This window comes from Apodemus sylvaticus, chromosome 1 (assembly GCF_947179515.1).
Source record: "Apodemus sylvaticus chromosome 1, mApoSyl1.1, whole genome shotgun sequence".
NCBI lineage: Eukaryota > Metazoa > Chordata > Mammalia > Rodentia > Muridae > Apodemus > Apodemus sylvaticus.
In genome coordinates this window covers 202,351,714-202,378,510 of record NC_067472.1, presented here as the reverse complement: position 1 = coordinate 202,378,510, position 26,797 = coordinate 202,351,714, and the positions used below count along the sequence as shown (strand labels likewise).

The window sequence follows — 26,797 nt, the reverse complement described above, 5'->3', positions numbered from 1 at the left end:
GGAAGTGAAGGAGGAAGGAGAGGAGGAGGAGGAAGAGGGAAAAGAGGAAGGAGAAGGGACAGGAGGAGGAAGGAGAGGAGGAAGGAGAGGAGGAGGAGGAGCAGGAGAGATGGAGTGACAGAACAAGGTAGAAGTGGCTCTAAACAAGATGTAGCAGAACATGTACCTGTAGCCCCAGCCAGAGGATCTGGAAGCTCAGTTGTCAGCTATTTAGGGAGCTCAGGCTAGCCCAGGTTGCATGAGACTCTTTCAAAAATCAACACTCATACACACACGCGCACGCGCATTCTCTCTCTCTCTCTCTCTCTCTCTCTCTCTCTCTCTGTCTCCTGGACTACAGTAAATGGAACCTATATTTTCATTTAAAAAATGTTCGTGTTCAGTTTTATGCCTTGCATTGCAACAAAAAGGAATTCCTTTTAAATTTTTACTTCGGAGCTGGATACATTGCTCCGCAGTTAGGAGTGCTTAGTGCTCTTGCAGAAGACCTGAGTTAGCTCCCGATACCCCCAGAGTGGCTCACAATCATCCCTGACTCCAGTTCCAGGGAGAATCCAACCTCTGAGCACCAGGCACATACGTGGTGCTCATACATACATATAGGCAAAACACTATATGAATAGTATAAATTTTTGTTTGTTTGCTTGTTTCTTTTTTGAGACAGGGTCTCTCTGTATAGCATTGGCTGTACAGAACTCTCTGTATGGCTCTGTATAGAACTCACTCTGTAGACTAGAGTGGCCTGGAGCAGAGATCTGCCTGCCTCCACCTCCCTGAGCTGGAATTAAAGGTGGTCAAATTAAGATAAACATATTTTGTGTGAAGGGTTGGGGTTCGTGGAGATCAAATGACAATCCCAGAACTCCGTGTTCTCCTTTCATTAGGAGGGTCCCATGGCTCAGACTCTGTCACCCAGCTTGGCCAGGGCCTTCCCACACTGAGCCCAGAAACTAAGTCTTTAAAGCGAATTCAGAAAGTTTGCAAAGCCCTGCACCACACAGACCTGCCTCTCCCAAATCCCGAGTTGTATGATAGTCACTGCAGCTCAAATTGGGCTCTTTGTTTTGCTGGCTTGGGCTGGTGAACTCCTCACCACACCTTCAGCACTGTTAAGATTCCCATTTGACTGACTAGGAAAGAGCCCAGCCTGGGGAGAGGTCACCCAGCTGGAAGGGAGAGGAAGAGGGCGGGGCCGGTCTCTCCCCTGAGCCTGCGCACTTGATACCTGCCCGCTTGCCCACTAGTCCCGCCTCTCCCGATCTGCTCCCACCTACACCGGGCGCCAGGAGCCAGCCAGTCCTCAGAGGCCCCTTAGAACTGCTCAGGGCATCCTCATTACGTCCCAGCCAGCGGTACCTTATCATCCTCCGTTTCACAGGCTAGAAAGCTGAAGCCTCTCACTTCATCTGCAAAGTCTCTCCAAGAATCCGCCAGGCTGCCCACTCCTCCAAACTCCCTTATTGAGAAGCAGAGGAGAAAGATGGCTAAAAATGGGTCCTTGGCTTCCTGGCTTCAAATGCCATCCTTTAAAAAACGGTGCTTGTCAGGGGCCTGGTGGTGCAGCCCTGTAATTCCAGACAGGCTCTTGGGAAGCAGAAGCAGGAGGGTTGTTAGTTGAGGGCCAGCCTGGGTAACTTACTGAGATCCTGGGTCAAAAAAAAAAAAAAAAAAAAAACCGAAAAGTAAGCCTGGTATAGTGGCTCCTGTTGGTAGTCTCCGCACTAGAGAAGCAGAAGCAGGAGGATCTCTGTGAGTTCCAGGCCGGCCAGGAACACATAAAGAGAATAGAGAGACCTCATCTCTGAAAGAAAGGGAGAGAGAGAGAGAGAGAACTGGCAGTGTCATTCAGCCATAGAGTACTTGCCTAGAATCCCCCAGTGAGGGACTGGGGGCGTGGCTCAGTGGTAGAGCCCCTGCCTAGAATCCCACAGTGAGGGGCTGGGGGCGTGGCACAGTGCTAGAGCCCCACCTATAATCCCTCAGTGAGGGACTGGGGGGTGTGGCTCAGTAGAGCCCCGCCTAGAATCCTGCAGTGAGGGGCTGGGGGCGTGGCTCAGTGGTAGACCCCTGCCTAGAATCCCCTCAGTGAGGGACTGGGGTGTGTGGCTCAGTGGTAGAGCCCCACCTAGAATCCCCCAGTGAGGGGCTGGGGGCGTGGCTCAGTGGTAGAGCCCCGCCTAGAATCCTACAGTGAGGGGCCTGGGGGCGTGGCTCAGTGGTAGAGCCCCGCCTAGAATCCTGCAGTGAGGGGCTGGGGGCGTGGCTCAGTGGTAGAGCCCCTGCCTAGAATCCCCTCAGTGAGGGACTGGGGGGTGTGGCTCAGTGGTAGAGCCCCACCTAGAATCCCCCAGTGAGGGGCTGGGGGCGTGGCTCAGTGGTAGAGCCCCGCCTAGAATCCTACAGTGAGGGGCCTGGGGGCGTGGCTCAGTGGTAGAGCCCCGCCTAGAATCCCCAGTGAGGGGCTGGGGGCGTGGCTCAGTGGTAGAGCCCCACCTAGAATCCCCCAGTGAGGGGCTGGGAGTGTGGCTCAGTGGCAGAGCCCTTGCCTAGAATCCCCCAGTGAGGGACTGGGGGTGTGGCTCAGTGGTAGAGCCCCTGCCTAGAATCCCCCAGTGAGGGGCTGGGGGCGTGGCTCAGTGGTAGAGCCCCGCCTAGAATCCTACAGTGAGAGGCCTGGGGGCGTGGCTCAGTGGTAGAGCCCCGCCTAGAATCCCCAGTGAGGGGCTGGGGGCGTGGCTCAGTGGTAGAGCCCCACCTAGAATCCCCCAGTGAAGGGCTGGGAGTGTGGCTCAGTGGCAGAGCCCTTGCCTAGAATCCCCCAGTGAGGGGCTGGGGGCGTGGCTCAGTGGCAGAGCCCTTGCCTAGAATCTCCCCTCCCCAGGGGTTTGGAAATGTATCGGCACTAGCTCTTGGCTACCATGCACAAGGTCATAGATTCACTCCCTTAAAAATCCTTAGTACCAGAGAAACCCTGTCTCGAAAAACCAAAAACCAAAAAAAAAAAAAAAAAAAAAAAAAAAAAAAAAAAAAAAAGCCTTAGTACCTAGGTGGCAGCATACTCTCCAGGCCTGTTTCCATTTCTGAAAAAGGAAAATCATAATAATAACCTATCCGCATAACCATCGTTAAGTCTTAAATTAGTTAGTACCTGCAAAATTCTTAAAACAGTGGTCCACCCCCTCAGCGTTAGGACATGTTCCCAGCAGCCCTGTGTGATTATTATTAAATTATTTACCAACAAGTTTGTCTCAGAGAAAGAAAATCCATTGCATTTGTTCACATTAAGTTAGAAACTGGGACGGTTAGACCATGTCTGCCTCAGTTATATTTTTTTAAATTATGGTTCATTGGTGTGTGTATGGGTGGGGGTTGGGGGCAGAAGGTCAGAAGACAACTTGCAGTAGCCATTTCTGTAATGTGGGTCCCAGGGATCAAATCCAGGTCCTGGAAGCTCAGGGTGGCGGGCACTGAGCCTGCTCACCAACTCCAGCATGGGCTTCTTGCCACCGAATTACAGTTTGATCCTTCACAAGGGTTGAGCATGAATGGAACGTTTTCTGAATTAATAAGACACAGAGAGGGTAAGGTTATAGCCAAGTCGCCCAGCATGTAAATTACACACGCATGCGTGTCCAGTTTGAAGCCCACCTGCGGACCAATGAGCTCCTGCAGACAGCATTGCAGAGACAGGAGAGGGCTGAAGCTGCCCTTTGCCAGCTTGGTGTGAGTCTCTGGTGGCCCTGGTCCCTGGACCCTGTCCAGACTGGGTAGCCAGCCCCCCAAAAGCACTGGGGTGGCCCAGAGGAAGGGAGAGGGTGCAGCCCCCTCCACCTACCAATGATTGGGGCCTTGCAATCCCCCAGGATTTGGTGCTTGGAAAGCTGACGTTGGGTTGCTATGGTGATGGGTTTGGGGCGGTTGCCATGACAGCAGAACTAGCCTTGGTTTAAAAATATCTAGGAGGAGGTTTGTGTTTGTGTGAGTGTGAGTGCCCGACCAACCATGCTGTTTTGTGTGGGTCCAAACAGGAGCGTTTGGGAGGGCTGGGTGGGACTGAAACTGCAGGCGTGACTTGGGGAAAGGGGTGGGGGCATCTCAACACACAGCCGCCCAAGTGTGCCGTGTGCACTCGTCGGTGAGTGGTCCTTGAGGTCCAGTCATTGTGAATGCCAGGCTTTGCTCGTCCTGTATCTAGATATGCACAGCACACAGCTCATGTTAAGCTATAGAGAAGGCCACCCAGTTTAGACTCCCCACGGCACTGATATGTATGTCTTATGTAAGCGAGGTTCTATGTTTCTTGTGGCTTTGATCACATATGTGTAACTTCTGGGGTGGGGGGTGGGGGAACAAATTTGGATCGGTGAGTCTGAAAACGCCTACATGGGACATATTTGGATATTAGATATCCCTGCTTTGATATTAAATACACATCTATCTATTTGTGCATGGGAGCTTGTGCCGTGGTTTTGGTCTGAATGACTGAGTGTGCATTATAGGTGTGTGTGTGTGTGTGTGTGTTCAGACATGTTTCAGTGGTCCTCTCCTGTCAGTCTTTCTGAATCAGTGTGAGACATGTGCCCTGTGTGGCTGAGTATGTATTTTCGTGGAGAACTTCACATTCAACTCTGCGGATGTCGGGAGACTGCATCTGTGTAGTGTGGGTCTGTGAGATGCTAAGGTCCTAGGTGTGGATCTCAGCCCAACCTCAGTATTTCCCTGCATCCCCTCTTGCCTCTTCTCGGTCTCCATGGCAACCAGCTCCTCGGCTCCCTCCAGGAAGATAGAGGGGGAGGATCCAGACTGCAGTGGACCACAACCCCCTCCCATCCCCCTTGGCTGAAGGGACAATGGGGGGAGGGGACAGATGGGCGTCCACCTCATCCACCCCAGGCCATCTGCTGCTTCTACTGTCCTGGAGACCTGAGAGCATAGCATGGGAGGGGCAGGTGGGGTGGAGGAGATCCGAGTTCCACAGACTCCCCCTACCCCCAGCTGCCACAACTACCGCCTCCTGGACCCCTCTGGGGCTAAACTTTCCTCTGACCAAGCTAGAAAGAAAGGAAGCCTTGGAGACCAGAAATCCAGGGAGCAGAAAACGCATATATCTGAGAACACAGAATATTGGCAACAACCCACTCCAAGAAGAACCTCCTATAGCTTCAGGCTCTGGAATTAGACTTGTCCTCTGTCCAAATCCCAGTTTTCTCTCTGTCTAGCCATGTGCCCTTGGAAAAGCCTCTCTGCAGCCTCCGTTCTGTCATCTGAAAAATCAAAATCTTCTGACGAGTGACCAGAATGATAATACTTACTCTACAAAGCACTAAGGCTGTTTGGTTCCGTACTGCGTCCCAGGGTCTAGGGCAGTATCTGTCACCCAGTGGGTGGGCCATCAGTACCGTTGAGAGGACCTAGCACAGGTCAGGCTTCTGTGACAGTTACTTGCTTTAACTTGATTTCAGTCGCCGGAGCCCGACAGCAGCCTTAGGTCCACTCTTCATGGAGAGATGGACCATCCAAAGGGGGGAATTTCCTTGCTGACAGTCAGATGACATGAAGGGACAGTTCTTATTTTGACCCCTAACCATTGTTTCCTCTTCTTTTCTCTTTCGTTTTTTTTTTTGTTTGTTTGTTTGTTTTGTTTCTTGTTGATTTGGTTGTTTGTTTTTTAACAAAGGGTCCTACGGTGTAGCCCAGCTTGTCCTCAAATTCAAGGCAATTCTCCTACCTCATCCCGTCAAGTGCTGAGATACATGAGTGAGCACCCACGCTTGCCTGTTTCGGGTCCCTAAGGCTCAATGTCCTCATCTGTAAGGCAGAACACTAAAAGTACGTCCCATCGGTTTTCCACTGTGGGATTCAAGTAAGAATCTATTAGAGCCACTCCTGGCACATGACAAGTGCACAAGTGATGCTCATTAGAAGGAAAAGGGGACGAGGGATGGAGGCAGGAGAATCAAAAGGTCAAATCTAGCCTGAGCTACTTAGTGAGTTCAAAGCCAGCTTGGGCTACATTACACTCTGTCCAGTCACGCCCCTCCGCAAATAAAAGGGTGAAGGGTAAGGAAGGAAGGCGTGGAAGAGCCTCGCGGTCCTTATTATACCCTGCAGGGGGGGTAGTCAGGTCTGTAGCTTCCAAGCGTGATGGGCGTGGCCAACCCGGAGACCCGGTGGACCAATGGGGGCGACGAAGGGCGTGGCCTTGCCTACCATGGGCGTGACCTTGCGCGGGTGGGAGGGGCCAGGACGCTGTAAGGATCCTAGCTGAGAAGATGCTCGGGCCAGCAACCACCACCACCAGCCGGGTCTCCGCCGCTGCCCTCGCACGCTGCCCCCCGGGCCCCCACTAGCGACCGCCTCCGCTTCTTATCTCCGGCCCCCCGCCCTGAGAAGGGCCTTGGGAGGGGGGGCTCGGCCCCTCGCATCTGTGGGGAGCCCTCAAGAAAGGGTACAGAGAGAGTGCCCCGTCTACACCTCTGCATCCTACCGGCTCAGCCAAGTGACCGGCTTCGGTGATCTTTGAGAGACCAGAACCCCACCCCTCAGTTCTCTATCCCCCCCCCCAAACCCTCTCCACTCTGCTCCCCTCCGTCCTCCAGCTCTGTCAGCGCTTCCACCCCCCCCCGCCCCCTCCTGCTTCCCTCCCCGCCGTTCCCCTCCCCCTTCCTCGCCGCCCCCTCCCCTCCCCCTCCCTCCCCTCCCCCTCCTCCGCCCCCCCACCATGAGGATGATGGCCGCCGGCGCGGTGCACGGCCTCTTCACGGCCTCCGCGGCCCCGCAGCCGCCGCCGCCCCCGCCGCCGCCGCCGCCGCCGCAACCCCAGCCTCCCCAGCAGCCGTCGCCGCCGCCACAGCAGCCGCCGCCGCCGCAGCCGCCGCAGCAGCAGCAGCCGCCGCCCCAGGCCCCCCCCATGGAGCCCGAGGCCCCGGATTCCCGCAAGAGACCCCTCGAGACGCCCCCCGAGGTGGTCTGCACCAAGCGCAGCAACACGGGAGGTGAGGCAAAGCTGAGGGACCGCGGCGTGGGGCGTGGGGGGGGGATCGCGCGCCGAAGGGGGCATCGTCGTCCTCCATCATGCCCCCCCCCATCCAGGGCTGGCAGGTGCAAGTGCTCCAGGGAGGAGAGGGGCACCCCTCTGCGAGGAGATGGGGACCCGGACGGACCCTTTCTCTTGTCGCCGAGGCCCCGGGGGCTGAGAGCTTTGTCTGCGACGAGAGGGGCTGGGGGGGAGGGGGTGGTAAGTGTCCTTGTGGTGTATGAGGGAGACAAGGATGAGGGGCGTGGGTCCCTTCTGGGCCAGTGTGTCCTTGAGGGGTGTGTGATGTGACCCTTTCGGGGCAGGGGTGTTCCCTTGGGCTTGCGTGTCCCGGTTGGGGGAGGGGAAGGAGTAGAGTCAGGCCTGTGGACCGAGAGCTTCTGAGCCTTTCTCCCTGGGGATGTCCTGAGCAAGGGTTGTCCCAGAAAGGGGCGGGTGTGGACTGTATGCAGGACCGTGCATGGAGACAGGCTGGGTGGGTGTGTTGGGTGACATGGAAGAAAGGGTGGGTGTGTAAAACTGGAGGGGAACGAGATGGAAGGCTAGGACAGGTGTGTATCTGTGGTGGAACCTGCGGGGCCTGGCTATGTGGCATTAAGGGACCATGGATGTGACAGGGTAGGGGGTGTGAGTTTGTGTGTAGAGACGAATGTGAGATCCTCCAAGGGAAGGTGTGTGCTTATCGCTGCAAAGGGGGCTCTTGTTCTGTGACACATGAGTGAGGGGGGTGTGTGGCATGCCCAGGGGTGTGTAGGGAGGCAGAGAGGATGGACTCCGGGTGTGAACCATGAGAATATGTGTGGATGAGGAGAGGGGTTCTGTGTGTGGGATACCGCGGTGTACAGGGCGGAGTGGGAGCAGGAGAAGCTGGCGCTGGGATGTGACATGGAAAAGGGTGTAGGTGTGACTCCAGAGAGGCTGGGTGTGACACATGGAGGTGTGCAGCAGTGACATCAGAGGGGGGTGTGTAACTGGAGGGATGGGGGTTTGAAAAGGAAGAGCCGGGGCTTGTGGTTCAGTGAAACCCATTGAGGGTGTGTTCCCAAGGAAGTCGGAAAAAATGGAGTTCCAAGCGACTGAGGTTGTGTACTTAAAACACCCTGGAGCGTGGAGATGTGTGACACCCAAATGTGTGTGGAAGTGCATAACACAGGAAGCTCTGTGTGGAATAGCTGGGTGTGTCACGCTAGAGATGTAGGGGAGATATAGGATGTACACGAGAGGAGGACGTGTGTGTGGGGGCACACGTTCATGAGGCAGCTCAGTGTTAGATGCCTCGGAGACATGCAGGCTGCAGAAAGCGGACCCTCTACGTGTGTCATCCGGGAGAGGTGTGCATAGCAGAGAGAGCCACGCTACGCACAGGACTCCTTACTCTCCTCCATGTGAAGGCAAACAAGTAGGACACGGGAAAAGAGCGGTCCTCGGGGCACTCTGGCTCTCTGAGAAGAAGGAGACCCCAAAATACACAGACTCTCCTTCATGATCACCCTGTTCAAAGTCCCCTCCCCATCTTGTCTTTACGTGTGTGTGTGTGTGTGTGTGTGTGTGTACATCTCCTTCCTCCAGCCTGGCGCGGCAGCAGTCAGATGCCCACTTCCCACCCTGGCATATGTACAAGCCCCCAGTTCTTGCTCTCACCCCTCACCTCAAGCCAGGTGGGACAGGAGCCCCAGTTCCCTTGGACGCATGGGAGGGTGCTCAGCAGAAATTGGAGGAAAGGGAAGTTGGGGGAGGGGTGAAGGAGAATTTCCTGTCTATCTTCCTGCTCCCACCCCCAGCATGTGCCAAATGAAAATGTCCAAAGCCGACTTCCTTTCTTCCTTCCTGCCCTGCTGCTGTTGCCAGTCCCAGTAAAGATCGGGGACCCAGATTTGGCTGGGCGGCACATCACAGCAAGTAGCTGCTAAGGAAGGTCCCTTCAAGTGCTGCCCTGTGGCACTTCACTACCATCAGGCAGGCTCCGAGATTTGGGTGAATTTCCCAATACAATCCTCCGAAAGAGATCATTTGAGGTGCGTTTCTACCAGAGAGGGAAACTGAGGCTCTTCAGGATGAAACAACTTGTCCAAGGTCGAAGGCCCCTAAGTGACAGGTCCAGGATTTATTGAGCCCTGGACTTCTCGGTCCACTGGGATTGCAGCGCTTCCTTCTACCTTGCTGAAACTAAGTGGAGTCTTAGGGACCATAGCTGCAGACCCTTCCCCGCCTCCTAACCGAGTATGAGGAGATAAAAAAGGGTGGGTCCTCTATTGAGAGGAAGGTCTGGGGCAGGGCGAGCATTAACGACTTTGATCTTGGATTTTCTGGTTCCCTTTAATTGGGGACAGTGGTGGCTCTAGGACACTTGCTCCTTTTCCAGAGTCTATGTCCCCAGCTTCCCAATATAGACATGACAGTAATGACACTGATGATGTCATAATGGCTGGCAATATGGATGCTTAATGCCTGACGTGCAGTTGTGTCTCCTTCTCCCAATGTGCTATGACGTAAAAGCAAACAAACAAACAAAACAATACATTACAATAATGGCTGACATTTATGGTGCTGGGAAGTATTGTGGAAAGTTCTGAACATGGGCCATTGAGTACCTCCAGTTCTGTTAACCGTCTTTCAAATGAACAAGAGAAGCACAGAGAGAATTGGGCAAGATCATTCAGCTAAGAGGAAGCAGGGTTTGAACTCAGAGATCGGCTCTGCTGTGTGGACAGACTCTATGGTGAAGGTCCTGTTGAGAAGAGGACTCTGAGGTTCAGAGCGGTGAGGGCCTCACCCGTGAGAGCAATGCATGCAAACCCAGCTCTCGCCCTCCTCCTTGTGGGTAGGGAAGTGGAAGGCCAGGAGATAGTGATCCCTCTGGCTGTGTCTGGACGTCCGCCCGGCTGACAGGTGCCATTGGGAGGTAAAAGAAATACTCAGGGCAAGAGGGTTCCAGTAAAGAGACTGGGAGAAAATCCAACTCAGGGTTATTTGAAGAAATAAAAGAAACTACATGAAATCCCAGCTACGGAAAGGCGAAGGCAGGATGATTGGAAGTTCAAGGATATCCTGGCTACATAGCCAGACCCTGTCTCAAAAATAATGACAAGCTAGGCAGTGGTGGCACACGCCTTTAATCCCAGCACTTGGGAGGCAGAGGCAGGCAGATTTCTGAGTTCAAGGCCAGCCTGGTCTACAGAGTGAGTTCCAGGACAGCCAGGGCTATACAGAGAAACCTGTCTCGAAAAAACCAATAATAATGATGATATGATGACAAAATAAAGTGAATGAACAAATTTAAAAACGAGGCTGGGGACATAGTTTAGCTAGGGAGCCTTTACCTGGAATCCCCTAGTGGGGACCTGGCCTAGAATGTACCAGTGAGGGGCTGGGCACGAGGCTCAGTGGCAGAGACCCTGCCGAGAATCCTCCCACGCCCTGTGGAGGGCTGAGGTACAGCTCTACAATCAAATACTTGCCTGGTGTGTGCAAGACACTGAGTTCTATATGCAGTACCAAGGTCTGGGAAGAAAACCGCTCTGGTAAATTTAAGGATGTCCCCAGGAGTGCCTCAAGGTGGCTCAGCTGGAACAGGTGCTTCCTGCACGCGCCTGGTCATGTGTCCGGGATCCCCGATCCCACAGAAAGGTGAGAGGAGAGAGCCACCCGCCTGCTCCAGGCGTGGCACATGAGCCATCTCACACGGGCATCACACACGCACACACTGATGAAACATAAATGTAAAGGAGTGGTACCTGTAGTGCAGACCATAATGTTACCTGTATTCCCACCTCTACTGCCTCACCGCCTGCAGGCAGAGGTGTACCTCACACCCCAGGAGCTCCCTACCCAGATCTCAAGCCCAGAAGCCCTTACCCACAACACAAAGGAAAGGCCACCAGGACCAGAGCCCGGGAGCAATGAGACTGGAGAGGTGGCTCAGCAGTTAGGAAGACATGTTCTTGCAGAGGACCCTGGTCCGATTCTCAGCGCCTACATAGCGGCTCCACGACCGACTGTAGCTACAGCCCCAGGGACCCAGTGCCTTCTTCTGCATCCCGAGAGCACTAGGCATGCGTGCGGTGCACATGCCATGTTGGCAAACACTGCTTTAAGATTTAATTCATGTCTCGGAAGGTTTTGCTCACCTGTGTGTCTGTGTACACTGTGCTTAAGCAAAGCTCTTCTACACATTTTAAAAAAGGAGTCGCAGCACCGGGCAGTGGTGGCGCACACCTGTAATCCCAGCCCTTGGGAGGCAGAGGCAGGCGGATTTCTGAGTTCGAGGCCAGCCTGGTCTACAGAGTGAGTTCCAGGACAGCCAGGGCTACACAGAGAAACCCTGTCTCAGAAAAACCAAATCCAAAAAACAAAAAAACAAAACAAAACAAAAAAATGGAGTCGCGGAAGGAAACCTTGCAAGGTCCAAAGCATATCAGTGACACGTGCTTGGCATGGGACTTGCAGCAGGTGATCCCGAAGGTCCGTCCGAGTGCCTGGCATGCATGTGGGCCCTGGAGACCCACAGCCCCTTGCTGGCACCGTCACCGAGGGGCCATTCCCTCGCCCCATCATAACTCCCTACACGACCGCCAGGAATCTGGAAAACTGATCCTGTTTGTTTGTTTATGGTATTTTTTCGAGACAGGGTCTCTCTGTGTGACCCTGGGTGTCCTGGAACTCATTCTGTTGACCAGGCTGGCCTTGAACTCAGAGATTTATCTGCCCCTGCCTCTGCCTCCCAAGACATGTACCACCACGGCCTGGTTGACTAATTCTTTTTAAAAATTATTTTTATTATTTTAAATTGTGTGTGTGTGTGCGCGCGCGCGTGTGTGCCCGCGCTCATGTGTGTGTGCCCTGGCGGCGAGAGGCGTGAGACTCCCCTGGATCTGGAGTTACTTTGTATGAGCTCTTAACTGGCTCGCCATCTCTGCGGTCCCAGTTCTTGGAGGGTTTTTTTGTTTTGGTTTTGTTTCGTTTTGGGGGACATCTAAGAGAGAGTTGCCCTAAGGGGGCTTTACCCTTGATGTTTGGTTGGTTTGGTTTGTTTACAATCATATCACATTTATTCATTCAAGCAGAGGGCATGTCAGGTCAGCTTATAGACACTGCTTGTCTCCTTCCGTATTGTGGGTCCCAGGCATCACACGCAGGTCATTGGATTTGGTGACAGGACCTTCACTCGATAAGTCATCCTGCCGGCCCCACCTTCCCCCCTCCTTTCTTCTTCTATGTTGGAATGCTAGAGAACTGAAGCCAGCACCTGCTAGGCCAGGGTTCTGCCCCTGTGCTGCTTCTCCAGGCACACAGTGCACCGGTCTCTCGGTCTCTCTGATAGCATCACACCTTCAGCATGTTACTCTGAACAAGCACAATCCAGACAGGCTGCTTTCTGCACAGACTGGTACATAGTCATTCATAGAGGGACCCCAGATGCCTGAGACCCCACCCCTTCCCAGCACATGCTGCCACACCACACCCTCAACGTCCCCCATGCTTTCAATGACGTTCCAATCCCACACCCTGGCCTCCGCTTCCTTTCATATAACATGTCAACTCTCCTATCCCAACTTTGGTTCTCACTAGACATGGTAGAGGAGAAAAGCAACCTCTCTAAGATGTGTGCCTCTTTGACCCCGTGTGCATGTAAGTATGTACATGTGTATGCGAGTATGGGCATGTGTGTATGTGCATGTGTGTGTGTGTGTGTGTGTGTGTGCATGTGTGTGGTGTGTCCATGCATTTGTGTATGGGCATGTGTGTGGTGTGTGTTATGTGCATGTGTTTGTGTACATGCATGTGTGTGCATGTGTGTATGTGTCTGTGTGTTATGTGTCCATGTGTACACATGCATGTATGTGTGCATGTATGATGTGTCTGTGCATGCATACACATGCATGTGTGTGTGCATGCATGATGTGTCTGTGTGTGCATGTATTACATGTGTGTATGTGTATATGTGCATGTGTGCGTGCACATGTATATACATGTGTGTGTCAGTGTGTGTCATGCACATGTGTGTATGTATGTGTGCATGTGTACCTGTGTGTATGCATGGAGGCCAGAGGAAGATCTCTGATGTCCTCTACTGTCAGTTTCTGTCTTATGCCTCTGACGTGGGGTTTCTACTTCAATATGGATCTCACTTAGTTTTGGTGAGGCTGACGGCAAGCAAGTGCTAGTGAGCCTCCCATCTTGTGTCCACCCAGCGCAGCACTGGGTTAAAGGCATACTTGAGTGTAAGACTTGTATAGGTGCCAGAATCCAGACTCAGGTCCCCATGGTTGCACGGCAAATACTTTTAACCACTGAGCTGTCTCTCCAAATGTTGTTTGACTTGTGTGTGTATGCGTGTGTGTGTGTGTGTGTGTGTGTGTGTGTGCACGCGCGCATGTGCCTGTGTGTGGTGTTTTGTTTTGTAGTAAGACAAGAGTTTGCTATGTAGCCCAGGGTGACTTTGAACTTGAAGCAAACCCCCTGCCTTCACCTCTTGAGTACTGCGATCACAGAGATGTGCCACTATGTCTAAGTCATCTTACAGGACTCTGGAGCGGTGTCCCATCCTTACCTTAAGAGTCCGGATCCCTTGGGTAAACAAAGCCCTGTCTTCAAGGCAGGGCACTGGTTGAGTGTGCGTCGTCAAGAGAGACAGGCATAAAAGGAAGAGAGGGCCAAGGGCACAGAAAATTTGACATTAGCTCTTGAGACAGGGAAAGGCTTGTGAAGACTGGGGATTCCAGGTTCAGCTAAGGTCAGTGTCTCTGCCTTTGCTGTAGGAAACAGAAGCCTGGCTTCCTCCCAAAAGAGGTGGGATTCCGAGGTGTGACATGCCCTAGACAGGAAGGATAGGTGGAAGATTCTGCAAAGGACAGGCAACAGATAGAGCGCAGTAGGGACTCCAGGAGTTCTGAGTTTCTGTAGGCAGGAGGCCTATGACTGTTGTTTTCTTCTTGACTGTCTTAGATTTTCATTGATACACCTGCCAAATTATAATTTACTGGCCATGCCTTTTACATCTCCTTGCCACTCTTTTGAGGCAGGGGGTTGTTTTCTTTGAATTCTTTTTTTTTTTTTTTGGTGTGTAAAACAATAGGGTTTTTTTTTTAACATTTTAAGTTATATGTAGTCAGTGTGTGTGTGTGTGTGTGTGTCCCTGCATACTCGAATGTGTGCGGTTGGTTATATGTGACACAGCACACATGTGGAGGTCAGAGAACAGTGGTTCTCTCCTTCCACTATGTGGGCCTCAGGGACAAACTCAAGGTGTAGCCTTGGTGGCAAATGCCTCGACCTACCAAGGTGTCTTGCTGGCCCCTCATCGTGACATTTGTAAGTCCACACGGTCCTTCATTCATGCTTCCCCTCAGTTGCCTTCCCATGTTCCTCCCTTCCTTCCCCAGTACCAGTGGTCCTTCTGATCGCATGTCATACACAGGGGATAGAGGGATGGAAGGATGGATGGATGGATTGTACGTACGTAAAGACACATACATGCATACATATATACAATAAATAGATAATTTTTTTAAAACAGGGCCTTATGTAGTCTCCATTCTCCGTATGCTCTATAAGTGGCCGGGCATGCCCTTGAACTCCTGACCCTCCTGCCTCTACCTCCCAAATGCTGACATTACAGGCGTGTGCCACCGGTGCCCAGGTTAGGTAGCCCTAGGGATCAAGCTTGGGGAATTATGCATGCTAGACAAGCAAACAACATTGAGCTACATCCCAACCCCAATAATCAGACTCTACATCTCAGAGAAGCTCACTGTCTTTAGCTTTCTTTGGGGTTTTTGTCTTTTCTTCTTAGAGGCAGCCTCATGTTGGGTAGGCTGTCCTGCTGCTCTTTCTGTAGTCCAGGCTTGCTTTAAAGTCCTGATCCTCCTGTTGATGCCTCACTAGTGCTGGGATTAGAGGTGTGCCCTGTTGTGGTTTCTGTCTCCTTTCCACCACAGTTGTTTGTTTTAATTACATTTATTTAGTTAATTAGTTGTTCTGTGTGTGTGTGTGTGTGTGTGTGTGTGTGTTCAAATATGTGCATGCATACTCATGCTGTGGTGCACGGTAGAGATCAAAGAACAGCCTGAGAAGCTGGCTCTCTTCTTCCATGCTGAGGAAGATTGAGAGCTGGAACTCCCGTGGTCAGGCCTGGAGAGAACCACCCTTGCCCGCTACACCATCTACATAGCCCAGGTTTCTTGGGTTGTTTTGTTTTTGATTTTGTTTTTAACAGAAACTCTGCAATAAGAAGGGCTGGACATTCCAAATACTTCACCTTCCCCAATGCTAGGATACAGGACATGCACAGCCATGCCTGGCTTGAAATCTTTTGAGCCACCTCACCAGCCCAGAATCCCCTCTTTAAATAAATGTGTTTATGTGTCTTAAAAGTAGTTTAGGGGGAAAGGTACCGGCCATGTGGACTGGGCTATATTCCTACCATCTAATGCAAGCATGAGCACTGAGAAGTGTTCAGGGAGGGCTTGTTTCAGAAAGGGAAGGAAGAAGAGAAAAGAGAAGGAAAGATGTCATGATTCAAGGGCACACAGAAATGAAGTGCACGGCAGAACAAAGCCAGAGAAAGCTAGCAAGACAGGTCAGCGGGTTAAAAAGTACTAACATCAAGGCTCCTGACCGGAGTTCACCACCCAGGACCTGTACAGTACAAGGGAGACAATCAACTTTCCAAAGTTTTTCTCTAGCCTCCACACTCACGCAACGGCATCCATGCATACATGTACGTATGCAGATACACACACACACACACACACACACATACACACACAAGTCAGGGGCAGCAAACAAAATACAATAACAACACTCTACAAAGGAAGAGATTCCAGATAGTAGATGAGGCACCGGGTTGCCCTCATGTCACAAGGCCTTCTCCAGACAGGATGCAAGAGTGTGGCCTGTAATTCCAGGCATTCTGGACACTGAGGCAAAGAGGATCGTGAGTTAAAGGTCATTCTGGGTAACTTAAATCTTATCTCAAAATCCAAAACTATAAAGAAGACTGGAAAGTAGCTCTCTGGTAGAGTACTTGCTTCAAATCTACCCATTCTGGGGCCTGAAGACATAGCTCAGTGGTAGAGCCCCGCCTAGAATCCCCCAGTGAGGGGCGTGGCTCAGTGGTAGAGCAACTGTGTAGTATGTAGAAGGCTCTGAGTTCATTCCAATCGATAATACCACAAAAAGAAAAAAGGAAACTAACAGGTAAGATTGCTCAGCTGATAAGACACTTACTACCATGTGTGGTGACCTAAATAGAGGGAAAGAACCGGCTACCACACATTATTCTCTGACCTACACATGTGCTACATGCAGACCTTCACAGAGAGGGTGGGCAAAAAGACAGCTCAAAGAGGATGTTCCTCTTCCATAAAGCAGGGCACAGCACTGGACAGCCCAGGGACCAGATGATGAGGGACATAGAGTTCCCCTCTTTTCTCCTACTTCCCAACAAAATCCGCAAACCTTAAGCACAGGTTTCTACTCCGCAAGCCCAGAGTGCCCATTAAGTCTGGGGCCGAGCTGTGCTTTACTAGAAACTCTCCCAAGGCCCAGGCAGGGAGCTCAGGAGCTCCAGCCCTCCCTCAACAAAACAGAGACTACTTGACTCAAAACCAAAAAGAACAAAAAACAAGTCCCAGTACAATTGGTGGTGCATGTCTTCAATCCCAGCAGTCGAGGCAGAGGCAGAGGCAGAGGCAGAGGCAGAGGCAGAGGCAGAGGCAGAGGCAGAGGCAGAGGCAGAGGCAGAGGCAGGAGGATCTCTGTGAGTTGGACACCAGCCTGGTTTATATAGTGAGTTCCAGAACAGTCAGTCTCAAAAACAAACACTGGATTGTAGTGATCACAGTGACATATGGCGTGCATAAGTGCTATGTGCACAGAAGCTCCGAGCTCCTTTCCAGCTCACCGTCCCTTAGGGGTCAGTGCCACTGCCTCCCCAATCTTACTGTTAGGTTATTGAGGCCCAAAGAAGTGAGACAACATATCCAAAGCCATCCAGATTTATTTTCTTTCTTTCTCTTTCTTTTTTTCTTTCTTTCTCTTTCTCTTTCTTTTTCTTTCTTTGTTGTTGTTTTTCAAGATAAGGTTTCTCTGTGTAGCCCTGGCTGTCCTGGAACTCACTCTGTAGACCAGGCTGGCCTCGAACTCAGAAATCCACCTGCCTCTGCCTCCCAAGAGCTGGGATTAAAGGCGTGTGCCACCACCTCTCTGCTTCAGTAATAAGATTCACACTACATTTGGGATTGGCTGGCCTCCGTGTAGAACTCCCCAGCTAGAGCCTAAGGGGACACAGGGCAGAGGGAATGAGGTGCGGATGTCCCTGCTTTCAGGGACAATGGATAATTCTGACCCTCAGAAAGGAAGCTGGGAAGCATAGTTGTCATGGTGTAGCCTGTCATTCCAACACTTAAATGACTGAGGCAGGAGGATTATAAATTTGAGGACAGCGTAGGATACATGGCTAAGCTGCATCTACAATGGGTGTGGAAAGAGAAGAAAGGAAGTGAATTGAGCAGGGTCGCATGATGGATGGGAAGGCTCCCTGGGGGAGTCGGGGAGGTTAATTACCTAATAGGCTTAATGGTCTGATTAGGCCATTTTAAGAGGATTGCTTTGGGCTCAATAAAACCCTTTTATTCTTGACTTCCTCTTCATGCTTAGAAGGACAGGTCCAGCCACTGTGCGCCGCGTCACCCTATAAAACATATTAGGAGCCCAGAACCCTCACTCTGAAGGACCAGTGCTGAGATGGGAAGAACATAGCACCTACCCCATTGAGACCAACTTTGTTTAGTTTGTGAAATGCTAGGGGAGGAGCTAAGGACCTGGAGCACAGTGGCAGGTGCTCTACCACTGAGCCACGCCCCAGCCCCTCACTGGGGGATTCTAGACAGGGCTCTACCACTGAGCCATGCCCCCAGCCTTTCACTGGGGGATTCTAGGCAGGGGCTCTACCACTGAGCCATGCCCCCAGCCTTTCACTGGGGGATTCTAGGCAGAGGCTCTACCACTGAGCCACGTCCCCAGCCCCTCACTGGGGGATTCTAGGCAGGGGCTCTACCACTGAGCCACGCCCCCAGCCCCTCACTGGGGGATTCTAGGCAGGGCTCTACCACTGAACCACGCCCCCAGCCCCTCACTGGGGGATTCTAGGCGGGGCTCTGCCATTGTTGGGGCCCTCCCAACTACAAATAACATGTCTTTATCTGCTCTAGGGGGCAGCTATGTTCACTGCCAGTTGGGGTCCTGTGTTTAATGGTAAAAATAGATAAGCTATGTCTGTCTCAGTCAGGGTTTGTATTCCTGCACAAACATCATGACCAAGAAGCAAGTTGGGAGGAAAGGGTTTATTCAGCTTACACTTCCACTCTGCTATTCATCACCAAAGGAAGTCAGGAACTGACTGGAACTCACACAGGGCACTAGGAACTTGGAGGCAGGAGCTGATGCAGAGGCCATGGAGGGGCGCTGCTTACTGGCTTACTTCCCCTGGCTTGCTCAGCCTACTTTCTTAAAGAACCCAGGACCACCAGCCCACTGCCTACCACAATGCGCTGGGCCCTCCCTGCTTGATCACTAATTGAGAAAATGCCTTACAGCTGGGTCTCATGGAGACATTTCCTCAAGGGAGGCTCCTTTCTCTGCGCTAGGTCCAGGTTGTGTCAGGTTGACACACAAAACCGCCAGTGCAATATCTAAAAGAAAAACTTAAAAATTTCTGGGAGACAAGAAAAGCCCTTGCGCCTTGGAAAGCAGGATGGCCCAACACCCATTCTTTTCCCACTTTGTCCCAAGCCTAATGTGTGCTGTCACATGGTGTAAGGGACACAGATGTACTCTCTGCTGATCGGGTCCATATTGGTCCTATGTGACAAATTGCTCCGGATAGATGAAGCAAGGGGGGAGGGGAGGGCTCTTCAGTCTCTGGCATTCCAGGGAAGGTTTTGAGGATAGGTGGGGCTCCCAAAATGACGGACAGAGAAGAAACGCCAGGCGGAGAGCATCCCAGGGGTCCCGATGTGGGAGGGGACTGGGAGCACTTGAGGAAATAAAAGGACGGTGAATCTCATGCCCACAGGTGACGAGGAAGTGAGGCTGAGGATTAGGTCCACATCACAAAAGGCTTACACCCAGAAGTTTGCAGAACTTCCATTCTGGGAACAATTTGTTTAGAAGTGAAGTTAGAGATTTGCCTTAAGGATGCATTAGCTAGGAGATTTACGCATGACCGCATTACTGAGGACACCGTTCTATAAGAAAGAATGCCCAGGGGTCAGCAGGACAGCTCAGCGGGTAGAGAGGCTTGCTGTCAACCCTGATGACCTGAGTTCAGTCCTTGGGATCCACACAGTGGAAGGCGAGAGCTGACGGCCACGTTGTCGTCTGAGTAAAGCCTAGCCCAGTCGGCGAGTTCCAGACCAGTGACAGATCCTGTCTTGATGCCGTCGGCATCCTGCCTTGTCCTTTGGCCTCCACACGTGTAAACATGCCTGCATACACAGATGCATCCCCGACAGTGCACACAAAGGAAGTCTCCAATCCAGCCCTCTCCACTTTGCCTGTTGTTCCCTAAGTCAGCCCACTGTCCCCCACCTTGTGCAGAGGCTCCTGCTTGTCACACCCATCTCCTTCACCTTTGCCCTACCATCTGCTCCTGTCATGGGCATCAGGGTAATAGTCTTGTTTTGTCGTGTTTTTGAGATTGGCTCTCACGTAGAGCAGGCTAGCCCCAGACTGACTGTGTAGCTGAACATAACCCTGACCTCCTGCCTCTGTCTCCCAAGGGCTGGGGTCACATATGTACACCATCACACTCGATTTATATGACATCGAGGATGGAACACGGGGTTTCATGAATTCTGGGCAAACACTCGGTTGTATCCCCAGCCTAGAAGAATATTCTTTTAAAAAAAACAAACAAACAAAAAAAAACCAAGCCATTTAAATATATGGAGGTACACACTTCAATCGCAACACGTGGGAGACAGATGCATATGTCTATGAGCCTGGTCTATATGGTGGGTTCCAGGACAGCAGGGCTACACAATAGAGAGACCCTGTCTCAAAACCAATGTAGTGTTTTAGCTTATTTGTGTATTTGTGTGTGTGTTCGTGTGCACACACATGTGCCACGGCACACCTTGACAGATCAGAGGGCAGCTGACAGGACTCGGTTCTCTCCTTCGACAATGTGTGTCCTGGGGATTGAACTGAAGTCACATCAGGCTTGGCTGTAAATTCCTTTCACCACTGAGTCATCTTGCTGGCTCCGGAGGAATATTCCCAAATCTTAAATTAGTTCACACCCCATTGATCCCCTGATCCCACTTGGAATAAGAGCCAAAGGCATCACTGTGGTCCCCAAGCCTCACCAGTCTGCTGTCACCACCACCTTCTGTCCCTCTTCCCCCCCTCACTAACACTCTTGGCCTCCTTGACTTTCTCAGCAGCTCACAGACCACCCCACCCAGGGACTTCACTCCTGCCGTGTGGCTTGGTTCTTCCTCTGCGCCTCAGTGACAGTAGCCCAGGATCCGGCCTCCAGAGCAGCAAGGCTGAGGCCACATCTTGGCTCAGTACGCTGTCAGCGCCGTGACTATGAGATGAGGCTTTAACCTTATTTCTTCATCTGTAGAATGGGGTTCTTCTGTAGAATGGGGTTCTTCTGTAGAATGGGGTTCTTTGCACAATATGAACATTGAAATAACCAATGTTTGTAAAGAACTTCTGGTGGAATCCAGTGTTTATCAGGTGCTGCAGATGAATGGTGAATAAATGTGCCTACTCAAAGCTGGGCCTGATGGCCAGAGAGAGAGAGAGGCCTGCCACCTCAGATGTTCTGAAAGATGAGGCAAGAGAATCCCCAAGTTCAATGCTTGCTTGGGGTACAGAGTGAGTTCAAAGCCAGCCTTGGGCAACCTGGTGAGATCCTGTCCCTAAATTTACAAAAGGACCTGGGTATAAGTCAGTGGTAGAGCCCTGCCTAGAATCCCCCAGTGAGGGGCTGGGAGTATAGTTTGCTGATAAAAGTACTTGTGAGAAAGCCTTGGTTCACTATCCTGTCCCCTAAAACAGTAGACAGAAGTGTTGGCTTTCTCCATCCCTCACGCCTGGCCCTGCCCCGCTCCGTGCTCCCCACCCCTCTTCCTGCTCCGCTCCATGCTCCCCACCCCACTTCCTGCTTCCTTTTACTCTCAGACTATTCTGCTTCCTCCCATCTTGCATGAACTACGGGCACAGCTCCTTTCTAGAAGGATACCATTGTCTGAGCTCCGGCTTAGGCTCCTCAGACACTCACGGCCTTATTTGCACACAAACTGAAGAGACGCTTTCGCTGTTTCCTTCATGGCTGTTTCCCCACGCTAATGCCAAGAAGGTACACAGGCCAGGCAGGTGCTCAGTAACTGTTTGTTGAATGAATGAATCAATCAATCAACCAATCAACCAACCCGTCCTGGGGATATGGCTTAGCTGACAGGGTGCTTGTCTAGCAGGCATGAAATCTTGGGTTCCATCCCCAGCACCACATTAAAAACAACAACAAAAGAAGCATGGTTGCACATTCCTGTGATCCCAGCATTGGGAGATGGAGACAGATAGATCAGGAATTAAAGGCCATCCTCAGCTATATAATCTGAAGCTAGCCTGGGCTATGTGAGAGCCTGCCTCTGATAGATAGATAGATAGGTAGATAGATAGATAGATAGATAGATAGATAGATAGATAGATAGATAATAGATAGATAAAATGTAGGTCAGGCATGGTGGTGTACACGGTAGGTCCCCACACCAGGGATACTGGGACTGATGGTTATTATATGTGATCTTAAGACCAGCTTGGTCTTTAGAGTGTGTTCTGGACCTGCGGGACTACATAGTGAGACTATGTTGCAAAAGGGGAAAGAAAAAGAGGTGAATGAATGAGGATGGTGTTATGCTATCTTTCTAACTGCTGTTGTCGTAGTTGTTACTATAGTAGCATGCCTTCCTGCAGTGGGCCCCTCCCTCGCTCACGCCCTCCCACCCTGTGTGCCCTGCAGAGGAAGGCGAGTACTTCCTGAAGGTGCTCATCCCCAGCTACGCCGCCGGCTCAATCATCGGCAAAGGTGGCCAGACCATCGTGCAGCTCCAGAAGGAGACGGGAGCCACCATCAAGCTGTCTAAGTCCAAAGACTTCTACCCAGGTAAGCCGCAGACCGGCCGGGTGCCTGAGTGGTCTTCTCTCTTCTCCTTTCCTCCTTCCTGCACCCTGGATGTGAGGAAGGATTGCGTCGGGGACAGTTAGAGTGATGGAGGAGGCCAGCGACAGAGTGATGGAGGAGGCCAGGGACAGTTAGAGTGATGGAGGAGGCTACTACGTTCTCTCCCCTTAGAGAGTCGGAGCTGCCTGCAGCCCAAGGGGCCTGGCCTGAGCAGATGGGGTGGGGGCAGGGCCAGACAATGAGCTGCTGCATATTCATGGACTCATTTGCAATATGCCCAGCAGTCGCGTCCCTTCCCACACACCTGCCGCCTCAGGACGGGAGAACGGCAGGTGCTGGGCCGGGCAGGGGCAGGCCTCTGAATTACTCACACCCCTCTGTCCATTTGGATCTATTGATCTGACTTGCATCCAACATACTCTCCTCAGAGTTATTTTGGAGAAGGGGCATTTTAAAATAGTTTTCTTTCTTTCACTTTTTTCCCCTTTGAGGTAGGGCTTCTACCTCAAAGCTGAGAGTGAGCTTGAACTCATCCTGCCTCCGTCTCCCAAGTGCTGGGATTGCAGATGCGTGCCCCATACCCACTTGGTTTTCTTGCGGCATTTCCAAAGAGAGAGGACCTCAGCCCGTAGCCCATTCTGGCCTGTAGCTTCCCAGTCTCCCCTGCTTCCCAGTGCCGGGCTGCTCACAGACGCCTGCTTGCTGCCATGCCCTGCCTGATGCGTCTCACACAGCTCTTTCTGCCCTTCTGCCTCTCTCTGCTCTTGCCTCTAGGGGTTTGTTGGGGAATCTGCATCTCCTGTCCTCTGAGGCTGTCATTCAGTCCATCTGTCTGTCCTGTCTGCCATCCCTGTCTGTCCTCCCATCTCCCTCTGCTTCCCACCACTACCCCTGCCTCAGAACTTCATTTGAGCCAATTTAGCAGTGACCCTGGGGTCGGGAGGTGGGCAGGCTGTACAGGCTGTGCTCCCCTCTTCGGTTTCATTTGTCTCTGCCTCCCTTTCAGTGTCTCTCTTGAAAAAGTCTCAGCTTCCCACGGCTGTTCCTTTCTTACTCAACTCAGCCCAGCCCATCCTCTGCCTCCTCCTAGACTCCATCTTGTCCCCCCCCCTTTTGTTTTTTGAGACAAAGTCTTATGAAGCACAGGCTAGCCTCATATGTACCGCATAGCCAAGGATGACCCTAACCGCCTGCTCCCCCAGCTTCCGTATCCAACATGCTAGCATCACGGCTTTGGCTGCCACTGTGCGGAATGTACGCAGGGCTGTGGATCAAACGCCAGGCTCCTTGTGCGCTAGGCACTCAGTCTACCACATCCTCAGCCCCCAGCCTCGCGTGTTTGAACAACTGTCTGCTCTCCCTGAGAGCCTGTCAAGTCTCTCACTCCCAAGAGCAAAGCCTGAGCTGCGGCCTCTAGGAAGCCCGGCCAGGCACCAGGACTGCACCAGCACGCAGCCCACCACTGGTTCTAGAGCATCCTTAATCCTCTCGGATTTTTAAAATATTTTTTAGGTCAGATACCAGAGATGTAGCACAGGGTTTGGATCTGCCCCACCCCTTCCTCTCTCTCCTTCCCTGCCCCTCCTCTCTTTTGGTCCTCTCATTCCCTTCTCCCTCTCTCTCCTCAGTCCTCCCTTTCCTTCTCTTCCCTGCCTCCTTTCCCCTTCCTCTCTCCCCCTCCTCACTCCTGTAGTCTCCCCTCCTCCCTTTGTCTCTATCCTCTCCTCACCTCCTTGTCCATCCTTTCATTTTCTTCCCCATCTTCCCTTCTCTTCCCTCCCTCTTCCCTCTCTTCCCTCCTCCCTCTCTTCCCTCCCTCTTCCCTCTCTTCCCTCCTCCCTCTCTTTCCTCCCTTTCATCCTATTCCTTCTCTCTCCTTCTCCCTCTCTTCTACTTTTTCCTCCCTCCCTTTCCCTCTCTTCTCCCCCCTTTTCCCTCTCCACACTCCCGGCTCCTCCTCCCTCCCTTCCCTCCTCCCTTCCCTCCTCCCTCCCTTCCTCCCTGCCCTCCTCCCTGCCCTCCCCGCCTCTCATCTCACTAAGCTGCTTTGACCAAGAGTTTAGAGAAAATCTAGTAACCCTGGCGCCCCACCTCCTTTCCTCGGGATCCTGGCCCAGTTTCCTCTTTCCATTCTAGCCCACACCATGTGGGTGAGACCTCTCTGCCCGGGACATCTGTCTGAGGACACTTAGCTCCTTGCCTCTGCATCACATTCTGTGCTAGGAGGTGGTGACATTCCCTCCTCCCAGCGCAGTGCCTCACCCAGGGCCAGGCTACTGGGACACCCACAGCCCTTGACGCTCTACACAGCCACATACTGTGTCCATGTGCAAACCAATGTGAGCCACTTCTCTGTGCATCTCACAGCCAGACAACCAGCTCCTGACACGGGCCATGCAGGACATAGAGAGCCTGGCTCCTCAGTGGGGACACGGGGTGTGGCTTCTCCTAACCCTGCCCTACTTCCATCCCTGGAACCCCAGATCGCACAGCTGTTGCGCTGCATGTCTCTGGCGTGTACTTCCTGGGTCCTGATTGATGACCTTTCATTCTGTCACCCAACGCACATTCACCCTCTGTGTCCCCAGTTGGACAGACATGAGGACATATCGATAAGAGACGTCCGATTCGTTCTCATGGATCTCAAGTTAGGGAGAGAGACCCAGAGTCATGATGATGACCCAGAATGCCCAGGGCTAGAACAGGAAGGTCAGAGAAAGGGGGAAGGTGAGACAGAGGGACCCAGACTAGAGAGGACAGAGCTGCCCGGAAGTGACTTCAGCAGTGACTTCAGGTGAGCTAGGGAGGGGCACGGAAGGGACTCTAGAAGAGCCACACGACAAAAGCTGGGAGATGGTTTGCTGGGAAGTTAGGTTGATGTGTTGAAAACAGAAGAGAAAGGACAGCAGAGAGACTGTGCTCCAAAAGACTCAGAAGGCTGCACTGGGAGGATCACCCAGGCCTTGAAGGCCTGCCCTGGTAACTTTGCAAGACCCTGTATTAAAGGAAAGAAAGGGAAAGATAGGGGGCGTGGCTTAGAGCTAGAGTATTTATTTGCTGAGCCTAGAATCCTTCAGTGAGGGGCTGGGGGCGTGGCTCAGTGGTAGAGCCCCGCCTAGAATCCCCCAGTGAGGGGCTGGGGGCGTGGCTCAGTGGTAGAGCCCCTGCCTAGAATCCCCCAGTGGGGGGCTGGGGGCGTGGCTCAGTGGTAGAGCCCCTGCCTAGAATCCCCCAGTGAGGGGCTGGGGGCGTGGCTCGGGTAAAGGCACTTGCTGAGCATATGCACGGGCCCAGAGTCCAATAACAAAACCCAAAGAACCAGTTTTGGGCTAAGGTTTACACACATGCTTGTCTGTTTCACAAAGCTAAACCTACCCAGCCTTTAACCCCAGAGAGAAGGAGTCAGAACATGCAAAAAAGTGCCTTATTTTGGTAACAAAGGCCAGAAGTTCGGGTTCAGTCTTTATGATCAAGGGAAGAGCTAAAGTCAGTGAGTAGCGAAGATTCCGCCCACCCCCCTCACAGAGCTAGAGCCAAGGCACGTGTGCGAGCTCTGCGCCGGACTCCCACGAGCAGGGCTGCATGTGGCCGTCTTCATAATTGTTACGGCCTTACAGCATAGCTGCACCAAAGCGCAGCATCGTAAGCATCTACTCAGTGACGTCATTCCTATTCGTTCTCAAATCTGGAGAGGAGGCTGAGTGACCAAGAGCACCGGCTGTGTTTCCAGAAGAACCAGGTTCAGTTCCCAGCACCCCACGCGGTGGCTCCCAACTATCCTAAACTCCAGTTCCATGGGCGCCACGGGCCTCTTCTGGCCTCTGTGGGCGCTGCAGGAATACACACCCACCCAAGGCAAACACTCACACTGTGAAAAGTTAAATAAAGAAATCTTACAAAGCAAAGCTTCAGGGCTGGAGAGACGAGATGGCTGAGCAGTTAAGACCACTTGCTGCTCTTTCGGAGGGCACGAGTTCAATTCCCAGCACCAACATCAGGTAACTCACAGACGCCCACCTGGAACTCCAGTTCCAGGGCGTATGGCATTCTCTTCTGGTACACACACACACACACACACACACACAGACAGACATGCAAAAAAATCTAAACCACACAAAGGTTTTTAAAAAAAACAAATAAAACATAAAAGCAGCTGGGCAGTGGTGGCGCACGCCTGTAATCCCAGTGCTCAGGAAGCAGAAGCAGGCGGATTTCTGAGTTCGAGGCCAGCCTGGTCTACACAGTGGGTTCCAGGACAGCCAGGGCTACACAGAGAAACCCTGTCCCCCCCATGTTGCTCACACACACCCACACATGTGTACGACTAATAACTCAATCTCTAATTTAACACTGAATGGATTAAGATTTAGAGCACAGAACCTACACTCGGTATGGTGGTATATATGTGTCATCTCAATATTTGGTAAGCTGAGACAGGGGGATAGCAGATTCAAGGCCAATCTAGGCTACCTAGCAAGACATTGCTTTGAAGCAAAAACAAAACACAAAAACGGCAGACACTTGCAAATACAGGTACCTGAGTTCGAATCCTGGAACCCATG

At 52.2% G+C, this 26,797-nt stretch overlaps 1 protein-coding gene across 1 annotated transcript in view; it reads left to right on the top strand.

The window, feature by feature from the left end:
• Nucleotides 1-6,720: 6,720 nt before the first annotated feature.
• Nova2 (NOVA alternative splicing regulator 2) overlaps nucleotides 6,721-26,797 on the top strand; it is a 32,384-nt gene continuing 12,307 nt past the window's right edge. The window contains exons 1-2 of the mRNA XM_052171965.1: nucleotides 6,721-6,995; nucleotides 22,074-22,217. Of these exons, the coding sequence (XP_052027925.1) occupies nucleotides 6,722-6,995; nucleotides 22,074-22,217 (418 nt within the window). The 5' untranslated portion in view covers nucleotide 6,721. The remainder of the gene's footprint in view (nucleotides 6,996-22,073; nucleotides 22,218-26,797) is intronic.